The 13499-nt window shown below is 47.1% G+C and overlaps 1 protein-coding gene across 1 annotated transcript; it reads right to left on the bottom strand.

The window, feature by feature from the left end:
- Nucleotides 1-283: 283 nt before the first annotated feature.
- LOC104637950 (C-type lectin domain family 4 member E) lies at nt 284-6513 on the bottom strand. Its single transcript, XM_075762221.1, has 6 exons — nt 5844-6513; nt 3547-3663; nt 2716-2808; nt 1950-2101; nt 1604-1725; nt 284-869 (listed from the first exon to the last, which is right to left on the bottom strand). Exons 1-6 carry the CDS (start codon nt 5908-5910, stop codon nt 710-712), a joined length of 711 nt encoding a protein of 236 aa, XP_075618336.1. The 5' UTR covers nt 5911-6513; the 3' UTR covers nt 284-709.
- Between the last annotated feature and the right edge of the window lie 6986 nt (nt 6514-13499).

The raw sequence follows: 13499 nt of genomic DNA, 5'->3' as shown, positions 1-13499 counted from the left end.
GCTCCGCTGAGCAAGACTTTCAGCCATGGAAACAGATACTTAAAATATTCCTAGAGCCAATTTCCTGTGCCTAGTCCTCTCCAGAGCTTTGGCTGTGTGCAATGGGACTGTGTAGCCACGTTGTCTCTGAGGGGTTTACTCTCACTGGGTGGATGCAACATATGCTGCAGTAGTTGTGTAAGGGTCTATCCTGGCACAGCAACATCTTTGGATCCTGTTTGTACAAAATGCAGCTTAGGGAGGGAAAGAGGAAGAGAGAGAAAGAGAGAGAAAGCACAAAGACTTTTTCATTGATCTAATATTGTATTTTCTCTTTTATAGGAAATCAGTGCAATTAGAGGACATTCGCTGTCTGCCCCAAGAAAAAGCAGACACCACTGCTCAGGGAGACAAAGGAAATCACATCTCTGAACATCTGTCTTCCATTCCTCTGTCTTCTTTCTGCAGAGTTCAACCTCTTTTCACCCAGTGGCTGCTGCACCCACTCAGAGGGAAGAGGACGCAAGAGCCCAGGACCTGCTTTGATGACCCTGAGCCTTCATGTGTTCCCTGAGCCGATATGTGCACTAGGGATGCTGGACACAGCATAATATCACTTCCACTCACATCCTCTCACCCAGAAGACTGAAGATGCAGGATCCAGGGCCCCCCACCCCTCCCAACACAGCCCTGAGCTGTTCCCAGCTCACTGCTCATCTCTCAGTTTTACTCAAGATGAGGGTTGCTCCATCAGAGTTACTGCTACAGCTTCACAAATTCGATAATGGTGCTCACATCGAACATCATTCCAGTTGCGTATTTCTGAAATCGTATGGATAACAACGCACATCTCAACTGCCACATTACTTGGTTCATCTTGCCTCCAGAACCTGCGATAGAGACAGACATGTTACTCCCCAGCGTACCCTGTAGAGCACTGCTGGAAAAGGCCACAGTGGGATGCAAGGCTTGGAGGGGAGAGGGAAAAATTGTAGATGCTGATTCACACACAGAAGCTGTATCCTTCCTCCCCCTCTGCTGTCCCATTGGCACCAGTCTTATGTGGAAACCTGCCTTCTTCCTACAGCCAGCACAACAGGGCCCTGCTCAGTCCTGGTGGGGGGAGCTGCTCCCCATCGCTCACCCCATGCACTTTCCACCCAGCAGAGGCATGTGTCTGCCTCCAAGGCGACTTTGTCCTCCAGAAGAAGACACAGCAAGGACAGCCCTGGTGATCTCTCCCTGTGCCCCATCTCTTCCAGAGCATCACAGCACTGGCCCTGCCCATGCACATATGTGCACATATGCATGGTGGGGGCCATATGGAGTTTAGGCAAGGATGGTATTCTCTGAGGGGTTCTTCCCACTGGCAAGATGCAGCTTCTTCTGTGCCTACAGCATTGATGGCCATGTCACAGGTAGTTAACTAACAACCACTAACCAGCATGATGGATAGAGCCATGTGAACCTGGTGTCCTACACAGCCCTCTCATGCTCCATCACTGTCCTGTCACAGGGAGTTGTCTCACCTCCCCCTCATGCACCGTCAGACACCTTCACATCTCTCCTACTCTCTCACATTACCAGGAGCCGCACCAAACACTCTCCATCCAAGGATACTCACGCTCCCTCTTCATTAAATGGAGTCTGGTCCACCCAGCGCCACTTGCCCACCTCCTGCGCATGCAGACCAATGTAGTAATTTGCTCTTGTTGGAGACTGTGGTAGCTCTTTGGTGAGGAAAGCCTGGAAATCAGGGAGAGTGCAATGTCCATGAGGTGCAGGACTGAGCAGAGGGAGGCAGCAGGAGTCCCTGTGGGCTGGGGCTGGTGGCAGAGGGGAGCCGGTGCTGAAAGGGTGCAGAAAGGATATCTCCCCTCAGCTGCAGGAGCAAAGAGGGCTCTGAGTCCCCTCCGGGGCCTGGCACTGTGTCTCTGGCTGCTGTGCCCCTCTCTCAGCCCTGCACCTACCTGCTCTGCTTTGCTGTTAATCACCACCAGGTGGGAGCCCATCCCAGTGCAGTTCTGCACACTCTCAGCCCAGCGCATCATATCTTCTGACAGGTAATAGCAGCTTTCTTGAAAGCGTTTCCAGCCCTTTGGGCAGCATGTCCAGCCTTGCTCTGTGCAGGGAGAGACCACAGAGATAAATGCTAATAATGAGAGAGATGGTGACTGCAAGGATCCCTATTCTCCAGGGACAATGCTTGTGTTCTCCTTAGATCACTCTTCCTGACAGAAAGAGCTTGAATAACAAGGATAGTACAGATATTTCTTCCCATTGCTTTGCGGTATGACCAATGAGATTTATATACACAAAGCCATCATAATCCTTGTAAATTATTTCAGGTCTTGACTTGTCAAAGTTATTTTGGTGATCTGGTTTGACGTCTGCTTGTAGAGTCTCCTTTAGGCCCCAGGAAACAGGGAATACTGCTTTTTTTTCCTTGACTAGAGCTGCACTTTTATTATTGCTCCATTGTTAACCTTCCCTGTGGCTCTGTATCTGCCGCTTTTGTTTTGTCAGTGTTCACAGCCACCCTGCCCTCCAGGACATCACTAACATGGCCCTCTCCTCCCCCTAAGCTGCTAGCAGGAAATCCTTTTTCTTTCCACCCATCTCCTCTGGAATCTGCCTCCGAAGAGTCTGCTTCCGCTGCTGCTTGCTGTCAGAGCAGACCCAGTATTCATTGTCCCCATCCCAAAGACCTCCTGCAACCGTGCCAGCACTACTGACCTTTGCCTTGCGACACTGCCAAGATGCACTGCCACTCTGTGAATTTCTGCTGCAGTACTGTGGGCTGGGTACTGCTATGGGAGCGGGAAACAACTGGAAAGGGAGAGGAAAGGCAGCAGAATTAGCCCTTCTTGTGCTGTCATCTCCAGGTTTTTTTTTTTTCCCTCTGCTGAATGTAATTAAGTTCTTTTTTGTGTGGTATGCAGGTAGAGAATTGTTCCACGATTTCAAAGAGCCAAGATGGGGATGTGCAATCTGGGAACACTGAAGAGGCCTCAGGGAAAACAGTGGAAGATCTGGGGGATGTATGCAGACATATACAAAGTCAGGGCAGAAAAGCCTGAGACCTTTCAGAAAGCCCAAGTAACCCTGAAATTCTGAAGATGGCCATGCTTCAAATAAGACATGAGACTAGAGACCACCAGAAGTTAGTTCCCACATAACTCTTTTCATCATTCTAAGAAAGAGGATGTGTATAACAGAACTATCTGGTGTAATGCTGTGGTAGTCCTAGCTCCCACATACCATTTGGCCAAAACATCTGGTTTGTCTGGCCTGCAAGAGAAGAGTTTGTGCCATGTCACAACTGTACCCTTAAATCCCCAATGTTTAAGTAGTCAGGAAAGATTTTGCTGCTTAGTTTTCAAATATTCAACAGTTGGGTTTTCTGAGTCCAAATGTTGGTGCTTGCATCCTTTCTCATGACAGAACAGTTCCTGAGTAAAAGCTCCCTTCTGGTTGGAAGATGTTCCCCTGTGGGCTCTGATTTCTCTGCTTTTCTCCCAGCACTTATCCCAGACCTCTATCTGTAACCAACCTGCACGTACTCACCAAGGAGAACAACAACAAGGGCAATGCACACCAAGAGAAGCAGCAGTGAGATCAGCCACGGGAGCCAAGGTGGGTATTTCTGGGGATGGTGCTCATGCTTCTTGGTCTCAGGAGGTACTAAAAGTGAAGGAACACACCAAACACAATACCACCGTCACTTATGCTTCAGTCAGGCCACATACCAAGGATGTACAACTCAAGGGAGAGCTGCTCAAAAAAAAAAAAAAATGCAGTTTCAGTTCTGATATGGAAGTTTTGGAGAGGGGCACGTTGGGACAGAGCAGGGGACCTCTGTGGTTTCTGGAGAAGAACAGGTTCAGTGACGCTGTTCACAGCCCCAGCCCCATCAGTGAGCTAGCAATGCTAATTGCTGGTATTTGGAGGTGAGGCCTTCACATGGCCTCAAAATCTCACGTGAAACCACGTCTTTCTAGACTGAGACAAAAGCTGCCAAATGCAACATCGCTCTATCTATCTGTAATACTTGAGACATTCACATGAAGATTTCATGTTGACTTCCCCAAGAAACTTTTTATGCCTGCTTCAGTTCCTTCTTAGCTTTTTGGACTTTCTGTGTAGGAGAAGGTTGGTGTAAGTTGAATGAGGGCAGGAGACAAAAAATGTGCAAAGGTAGGATGGCACAGAATCACTGGAAGAGAAAAAAAAAATTCCCTTACATCTCTGCTTTCCAAGTCAGGTTCAGAGATCTGCTGTAGTAAAACTAGGCTGTGCTAGGCTAGATGCCTGGGGAGAACAGAGGGCTGAAGTCAACGTATAAGCTACAAGTAGTGTGTGATCACTTGGACAGACACACCCCAAAGACAGACCCTGAGCACACATCCAAACCTATAGCATGAGCTTGGCATCAGCAGAAAAAGCATACATGGCTGGATCAGGTGTCTTTGGAAGAGGTCATTGGGAACACCATGGGGAACTTCCACCACCTCACCATGATGGAAATTCTAGCTGTAATTAGCACCAGCTAATCTTGGTGCATCGAAAACAGTAAGCTTTCAAGTCAGTCAGGAGTATGTACATGCTTTATTTCCATGACTCATGCCTCGGAGCAGGCAAGGAATAACCTGGAGTTGATGCTTGCTCTGTCTGAGATTGTAAAACTGAGATAAAGCTGTAACTAGGCAAGTTAATATCCTTAACAGCAATAACAATTTATTTATTTATTCATTCATTCATTTATGCACACATACTTTCACACCTCTGGAACCTGCTGTTGTGTAGGGTCCTGTATGTAAGGGTGGAAGCAATGAGCCATACATGGAACATCTCTATGCATTTCTACTTGTGGCATAATGATTACAGAATACATACTGATCAGAACATGCCTTAAATTTGCACAAAGCCTAGTAAAGGCACCATTTTATAACCATGATTTTTAATAGCAATAAAAATTTGTCTGTTTGGTGTGTTATTTATTTTCAGGAGTGGTAGACATCAATTGCAGGATTGGATCTTCCTCTAGATCTTGGATAAGACTTCATCTGTGTATTTTAGGTTGTTTTGTTCGAGCCCATTCTTCCTTTTAACTTTTAGGTCTCTCTTCTCCAAGGACCATTTCTCAATCAACCAAGGACAATGGGGCTATAAGTTTCTGCAGCCAATGCCACCTCTCACAAAGCCGCAGAGGGCAACTGCTCTACTGTAAGGAGGCAGGTTGGTTCTCTACTCCTGCTCTCTCCATAAGCAGGAATCTGTAGCCTCACTCTCTCAGATGCAAGGGCAGTAAGCAGCCAGGCCTTATTTGCTGCCATTTGCTGCCCTGGGAGCCCCTCCACCTTTCTGACATATCAGATTGTTTGTAATAAACCATAGTCTCTAGTGTTGGTACTTAGTATTTGTCAAAAATAGTGTTGTCATCCAAGACTAGATAACATATAGAGAGGCAGCTACTGCCTGCATCGTACCAGGGTTATGCACCCATCCTGGACCCTCTACCATTCACCACTGTTGGTGTTGCAACCAGGAGACTAAGGGAGCCCAAATATGTTTCTTACTGAATGCTCACTTGAAACCTACTGCTTGTGCCCCTAGTAGTTATCTTTGTTCATGTTGCAACTCCAACCATCTAAAGATTCTCACCTTTCCTCTTGTAGACATTCCTTGAACCTTCAAAACTCCCCCAGTGTCCTGTTTATGTAGTGGTAGACAACTCCTTTTGCTCACCAATTTGTCAAGATCAGGTAGGAACCAGAGTCACAGAAGGAAAAGACTCCATTCCCTATTCTTCAGCCCCCCTCCCTCCAGGTCCCCTTCCCCTGCATAACCCACTCTTTTCTTACCTTCGACCACTGGAGCTGGTGATGCATTCTTGAATTTCAGCTCAGCGTAGGTGATTTCTGATGCCATTTAATCATATGGATCCCTGTCCTTAGTTTTGATATGTAAAAGGTGGGTCTTTTTGGTCCCTGGTTCTAGAGGGAGACACCAATAAGTTACTGAGCCTTTCCCATCTGTTCATTCACCCTCTGTCTGTCAAAGAAGGCTGTGCTGAACACTGGAAGCACTGGCAATAACCTGAGAATTCCTGGGAACTCAGAAATGCTCTGAACAGATCTTCAGTTTCTTGGCCCAGGAAATCAGCGTTGGAACAATGGAAACTTCTGAGAGAAAAAACAAAATAAGAACCTAACAACTGAAAAGGAAGTTGCACTCCTTCTTCCCCATATCAGATTCTCAGCTGACGGGTTTCCTTTTTAAGATCTCTTGTTTTTTTCTTTTTTCATACTTCTTCTTTGCCCTCTCTCCTACCCTTATTTTCATGCCTTTCTTTGTATGTTAGTAATTCTGCCATTGCTCTTAGGTTTGCACCTATCATGGGTCTTAGTCCAGCTTAACCTGCAGCACAGCCCAATACAAAATGCATTCTGCCCTCACTTGTCTCTTGTGGTTAAGCTGCATTTACTACATCATATATCGCATGCTATGTCTCATCCTGGAAAGTCAGCCCCAGTTGGCAGCTAGCACTAGAATAAATCTCAGATGAGGAACTGTTCCTGTAGAAGTGAGATTGGGGAGTTGCAGCCTTAGGCAGAGCAACAGAAATAATCAGAAGTTTGATATATCCAAGGAGAAACAGAAGGATGAGGCCAGGGTCAGGGAGGAGAACAAGCAAAGTGGAATAAAAAAAATTGGTGTTGATGGTTGAAGAGGTTATTGGGAAGAGCACACACAGAGACCTCTCTATCACAACCTGATTTACAGTCTGTGGAAGTTCAGAGTAGTGCTTGCTTCAGAGAGTCAGGCTGCATTTCTGAGGCCGAAAAGGGCTGCTTTATATTTTTTGTTGTCATTTATCTCCCTTTTCTGCTGTCTGGTAAAGGCCTCTGATATTGGAGAAAATGTCAGCCTACTGTTTAGCCTGATTTCAAGCTGGGGCAAATGTTGAAAGGAGGCAGTTAAGGGAAATGGCTACTGAGATACACTCTGAATCAGAAAGACTTCTCAGAAGAAAAGCCAATAAGTCAGGATACCCTGGAGAAAAAGGGTGAGAAGGGCTCAGTCAGCAGATAGGACTCAAGAATCACAGAATGGTTTGGGTTGGAGGGGACCTTTAAAGCTCATCTAGTTCCAACCCCTCTGCCATGGGCAGGGACATCTTCCACTAGGCCATGTTGCCCAAAGACCCATCCAACCTGGCCTTGAACACTTCCAGGGAGGGGGCATCCACAGCTTCTCTAGGCAACCTGTTCCAGTGCCTCACCACCCTCAACGTAAAAAAATTCTTCCTTATATCTAATCTGGATCTAGCTTCCTTCAATTTAAAATCTTTGCCCCTTGTCCTGTCACTACAGGTGCTAGTAAAAAGTCTCCCTCCATCTTTCTTATAAGCCCCCTCTAAGTATTTAAAAGCCACGATAAGGTCTCAAAACAACCAGAAAGGAGGTTGGTTAGTTTGGCTAGCTAGAATTTCCTCAAGGCAGATCAGAATGACCCACTAGCAGGACATCCAGGGAGCTAGCATGGAGGGTACACAGGGCAGAGTTGGAGGTGACCTAGGACAGTGCAAGGAAGAACATGTAACAGAGGGGAACAATGTGACAGAAGGTAAAGGGCAAGGGAAGGATGTAGTGGACATCTGAACACAGACTATGGAGAACTGCCCCTAAACAGAATGGTGCATATGTAGCTGGATTTCTTTACCAAGGAGCCTCCTCATGTGCACTGAGCTGGCTTCACTTCTCCTTTTTGTATTGTGTGCAAAGAGGGTGACTTTTATACAAGAAGAAGAGCAGTTACAGGACAGAAGCCCGGTCCCTTGAGAAGATGCATGCTGCCTGCTTTTCTTTCCAACATCCTTCCAGCACTTCCCTTCATCTTCAGGCTTGGCCCTCTCACTGGAATTAAGCCTCCCTAAGTGTTTGCTGAAACCTAGTTATGCTCTAAGATTTCACGCTGAGATTTCAGTCAGGCTAATCCTCTGCGTGGTTCCCCCTGCCCCTCGCCACTGAAACCACAACAGGCTCACAGTCCAATGAGGCTTACTTCCTGGCAGGGTTTCACACTTTCCACCGTGAGGAAATGGGAAGTACAATCAGCAGACAGAGAAGGAAGTCACAGTGTAGCTTCATGAGTTTTTTGCCATTGCCACCTGCAAACATAGCTGAGGAATTTCAAATGCAAATTCAGGATCTAACTGCTGATTTTATTAGAATACACTAGATTGTACTCAAACATCAGGAGACAGCTCAATTCTTCCTGCGCAGCCATCAGAGTTGTTGCTTGCTGTTAGAATTCAACCCTGAACCACACTTCCATAGTATACAATGCTGGGCTCTTGTACAACAACAGTGAAGTGATATTCCTGAAGGTAAAAATTGTGCTTTGAATTTCATATGCACTAATGGCATGTAAATGGGTGGGAGACACGGAGAATCAAGCCTAGCAGTTAGTTGTGGGGCTGAAAATAGCCTTGTCCTCTCACAATACCTGTGTTTCCTCACAGACATCTTTTATCTTATCCCCACTCAGCACTGCCAGGTACCTCGCATGGTACTAACTCCCACATACCTTGCAAGTCCCCTCCTTTCTAGGACTTGTATGTTTGCTTGCCACAACAGTCCTGCTTTGCTTTCCCTCATTACTTATGCTCCAGCTGCTGCCTTTAGGTGGTTGCTCTTCAGTGGGCACCACTTGGGTAGCTGACCCAAACAGAAGGCAGCAGAAGCACTAACACTCTTTCTCCCCTACTTGTCAATGAAGTTTGCATAAGGTAGTATCTGCAAGCCTTTCACCTCACAGCCAGTTTCACCCAATTTAGCAAGCAGGTCCACTTCACAGCAGAGGAGACAGCACCATTGCACGTGCCTTACTTCTTTTAAAAATCAAGTTGAACCAGTTGAGTTAAAATTGAATTTGTAAGCAAAGAGAAGGACTTGAATCCTAAAGCTGTGACCGCACACATTCCAAAAAAATCCCCTTTTGAAGTTGAGCACAGCTGTGGTGGAAGCTGCAGGGAAGTGAGACACTTGTTACAAGCCAGTCAGAATGGAGAGGGGCAGCTGAGGGAATTCAGTCATCACAAGTGGCATGGAGGTTACAGAGGGGCATCACATTGGCAGCCCAAAGACAATACCTAGTACCTCCTGAGAAGATTTGACAAAAGGCAAAAGAAGCTGATGTGGCTAAAATGTTAAGCCAAAGGGATTATCAGTATGCATTCTTCAACAAGCTGACCTTGCATCCAAATGAGGAAAATTGAAATGATCATGACTGCCATTAAGTGTAAAACCACAACAAAGCAAAGGTAAAATAGAGTCTAAAAACCAACTATCAGAAGCCATCAGAACTAGTAATAAATCATTTCCTATGGCTACTGAAGTTAGAAACCTTTTCACAAGCTTTGAAGACAACTGAAGAGCAGGGTATAAAAGAAGCAGTGAGAGAGAACAAGGACATTGAAACAATGCTAAATTAATTAATTGTGACAGTGGAAGAAATTGGAGAAATTCCCACACAAGAACCCTGGTTTTTTTGGACCTGTCCAAAATAAAAGTGATTCTGCATAAGGCATGGAATTAGCATGATGCTGGGCATGCTGAAAGCTTACTTGGCTTAAAGGTGGAAACTGGGGAAAAAATAATGGGAAAGAAATGCACTGAGGACTTAATGCAAAGTAACCATACCCTACCTGGCAAGTTGCTATGCTGATAACATTTGGAATGGGGCAAAAGATAAAGAAGAACATCTTGGATGCTTGCCCTGTGTCTATCAGGTGGAGGTTAGTCAGGAAACAGCATAGCATGAGATTCTGTAGCCAGCAGCATGAAGAATGTTGCTGATGTGGCTGTCATCCTCTTTAGCAGGCTTCAGCTCCCCCAGCCAGCTGGGCTGCCAGTGGTGCAGCCTTTGGTATGAGAGCAATCTTCCAAGGAGAATACCTCTGCTGTTCTGCCAGTTGTGGGGTCTCCCCCTGAGCACAGACAAAGGGAAGGCAACTTGATGCATTCTGGAAAGCAAAGCAGAGAGCAAAAAAAGCAGAAAGACAGAAATAAGGTGGGAAAATTCTCCAGCCAAATTATATTCCGTCCATTTAATGTCATTCATGTAAGTATTTATCATCACTCAGCCTTATGTGTGGTTTTGTTCAGTTTCCTGAATGGAGCACTGATAGAGAAGACCTTCCCACAAGACCTCTGACCTCTTATTCAAGCACAGCCCACACCCAATCCTTTTGTAAAACTCTCTGCTCTGATCTTACCTGGACCCTAGCTGCCCGCTGATAGGACAGTCCTGCCATTACCTGCTCTTATGGTACCTCTAGCTAACACAGTTCTCCAGGTCACTTGGATAAAGACAGCCTAAACCCAGGCCTGGCTTTTTTGTCCCTGCACCTTGGCGAGCAGAGCATCAGAAGTGAATGCACACCACCCTCTTGGTCTTCCCCCTCCACATCACCTTGCTCCTCTCCCAGGGATTAAAGCCCTGGGGGTAAAAAAAGGGAGAGCAGACCCCTCGCAGCCAAGGGAAGAACATAAAAAGGTACGAAGCATGGACAATGGGGCCCCAAGGCCCAATATTGGGCCCTTAGTAAGGGATGGCAGATATCTAATCAAAGGGATTCAGGCAGTGACGGGTCCTTGAGAGCTCCTGAGGGATTTGGCTGGTTAGAGGGGATCTAGCAATAAAGGATCCTACTGTGTACCCTGTTGCAAGGAACCTGCTAGAGAAGGGAGGAGCAGGATGCTGCACTTCTCACTGTAGCAGCTGAGTTCCCCCAGCTTCAGGGGACAGTGTGAGAGCACTGCAGCCTGCTGGGACCTGAGAGAAGGGCATCTTATGCCCTTCTCATGTGTGGCTGACAACAGTGGCCAGAGCTGCAGAGAGAAGACACCTCTCCTGGAAGGCAGTCACCCCTGCTGATGACAGAAGGTGAACCAGGGTGCCATACAGATATACCATGAGACCTAGGAAGAAATGGGTTGTATGGAGCTGTGAAACCTCATAGAAAAGGACATTTGAGCATCCAGGACTGAAGAGGAAACAGAGGAGAACTGAATGGAGAGTAAGAAAGAGAGGTAAAAGCAGAGAGTGGGACAGATAAAACAGAAGGTAGTACTGCAAAGCCACACTAATTTCTGGCAGGTGGCAGCACTTCACCACAGGCAGGCCTGAGTCAGCGGCAGCACTGTGTCCTGAACAAAACCACATCAAGTGACGAGCACTTTGACAGAGCCCAGCAGCTCCCCAAAATGCTGCTGTTACAGTACCACACAGAACATGGTGGAAGGAAAGAAAAGTAGGAGAGATAAGAAAGAAATGTTCCTCCCCAAAAGGGTTTGTGCATTCCTTCTCCCCCCCTGCCCCCATCTCTGTCACATTTTAGCAAGAGCTGAAGTTTTCAAGCAGAACAGACTATGTCCCAAAGCTATCTGAGCTGAGGGAACTCAAATTCAGTCAGCTGCGGAAAGGGAAAAAGTAGTGTGCTCACCTGCGATGACAGACTTCCAGAATCCCTCAGGTATAAAGGGAACCTTCAAACAGACAAGAAGCCCCAACCTACCTCTTTACATATACCATTAACCCAGGATTGTTTCTGCAGAACAGAAAATTTATGTTTCATTTATTTCCCCTAATTAACAAATTATCCAACCAAAACCAACAGAGAACACATTCGGATACGTTACCTCACAGCTTTGGTTTATGCCATTACTAGGAACATCACACCTTCACCTCCTTCCTCTTTTGGATCTGAGTCACAAGTCTCAAGGCCAGAAATTGTTGGAGGTCAGATCCAGATACTGTAGTTGCTTGCCACAGCTGCACATCTGACTCCAAACCTGGGCCAGATCCAAGTCCTGGTCAGACTCAGTGGCCTGTTTCAGAGGCAGAGCTGTGAAGTTTAGTTTCTTAGAATGGGTACAAGGCATTTGCATGAACAAACTGTGGCCACATAATGCCTCCCCACAGAAGCAATCCTTCATGCTTCATTGTCAGTTCTGTCCAAGGATTGCACAGATCTCAATAGCCTTGAATTCAGTTTGGCTACGCCTCTGCCCAGTGAGGTGAATGCACATCATGTCCCTCTCTTGAAGGGGGAGTGGGGGGAGTGGAAGGAAAAGCACAAAAAAATGGAAAACAATCACAGTCACCAAGCAAGGGTGCTATCAGGTAAGGTCACCCAGACCCATGCTGTAACTTTAGGGCCACTCTTATTTGATCTCAAGCTGTTTCCCCTCCACATCCTCATATCCTCTGCATCCATATGCAGTAAAACCTTCTTGGAGGGAGGTTTTGGGGAGAGCTGCACTGGTTAGGCTGTCCCACCAGATGGCACTGGAACAGCAGCATAAACCTCCCAGGACCTGCAGAGCTTCCCTCAGCGCTAGCATCGCGTGGCTCCCTCATGCTGCTCCTATCCTCAAGGACAGATTTATCAGAAAGATTGTAAATGGCCTGCACTGACCCTTGCCCTGCGCCCTAGCAGCACCCAATAGCCAAAAAGGCCCTGCCATTTGGAGCCTCTGCGCCCATCACGTGCTACACTGACAGCGGGGCGAGGGACACCACCTGCCTCCGGAGCAGCATAGCCATCCTTCACGTCCAGTCAGGATGGGACAAGGCAAAGGCCATCTGGAAACAACCATAGAAAACTGAATTAAACCCAGGGAGTAGAGTCACCTCAGCCGGACACTCCCTGGCACCTCGTCACTGAAATACACTAGGGAAGTTTTAATGCCAGTCAGTGAAGGCTCTAGATTTGGGGTTCAACCACATACAGGAGCCTCCTCACAACACAGATGTCAGCATGCTCAGATGGGGAAGGGGACTTTTTTGGTTTTTGAAGGGCACACTCTCCCAGTGCCTGCGTCAGCCATTTCTACCATGCTAGGACACTGAAGTCAGCATCAGCCACAGTAAAGCAAAAGGCTGGCAAACTGCACTCCCGGGTGCCAGCCTCCAGCATGGAGCTGGTGTTGACTCAGAGGGCGAAGGGCCCTGATGCTGACTCCCTGAAGGCCCCGGAGCTGCCAGCTGGCCCTGACGCAGAGGGCAAAGTGCCCCTTGCTGACTCACGCTGGCCTGTGGCACCATGGCCCACGTCTCTTAGGATCTCCCTCCAGTTCACAGTTATTTGCGCATTTAGCCTTTTAAGACTGGGCAGGCATAACACACCACACTGGTCCTTGCACAGTCTCTGCCCTTCCTGAGCTGAAGAACCACCATCAGACTTCAGCATTCCCCACCACCTACCAACCCCCCATGTCAGCTGTCTTGCCAGACACTGCTGGGCCACCACAGGACCCACCTCACCACAGCTGAGCAAAAAAGTTGTCCTAGGAAATAGTTCAGGCTGGAATTATCTTGTCCAACCCTTGCTCAAAGCAGCACTACGTTTGAAGCTAGACCAGACTACTCAGGGCAGGTTCTCTGCTTACAGAAATCTTGTTTCTTATGGAATATATTGCTTAAGGACTTTTCCTGTTCTTCTACCCAAA

This window comes from Balearica regulorum, chromosome 1 (assembly GCF_011004875.1).
Source record: "Balearica regulorum gibbericeps isolate bBalReg1 chromosome 1, bBalReg1.pri, whole genome shotgun sequence".
Taxonomy (NCBI): Eukaryota; Metazoa; Chordata; class Aves; order Gruiformes; family Gruidae; genus Balearica; species Balearica regulorum.
The sequence above is the reverse complement of the archived record's forward strand: the minus strand, read 5'-3'. Positions and strand labels throughout refer to the sequence as shown.

Excerpts from the sequence above, each read along its gene's own strand:
- LOC104637950 (XM_075762221.1), bottom strand. The coding sequence starts at position 5,910 with ATGGCATCAGAAATCACCTACGCTGAGCTGAAATTCAAGAATGCATCA. Across the intron at positions 3,664-5,843 it reads ACCAGCTCCAGTGGTCGAAG|TACCTCCTGAGACCAAGAAG; the intron begins GTAAGAAAAGAG and ends CTTCACTTTTAG. Across the intron at positions 870-1,603 it reads CCATTTAATGAAGAGGGAGC|GTTCTGGAGGCAAGATGAAC; the intron begins GTGAGTATCCTT and ends TCTCTATCGCAG.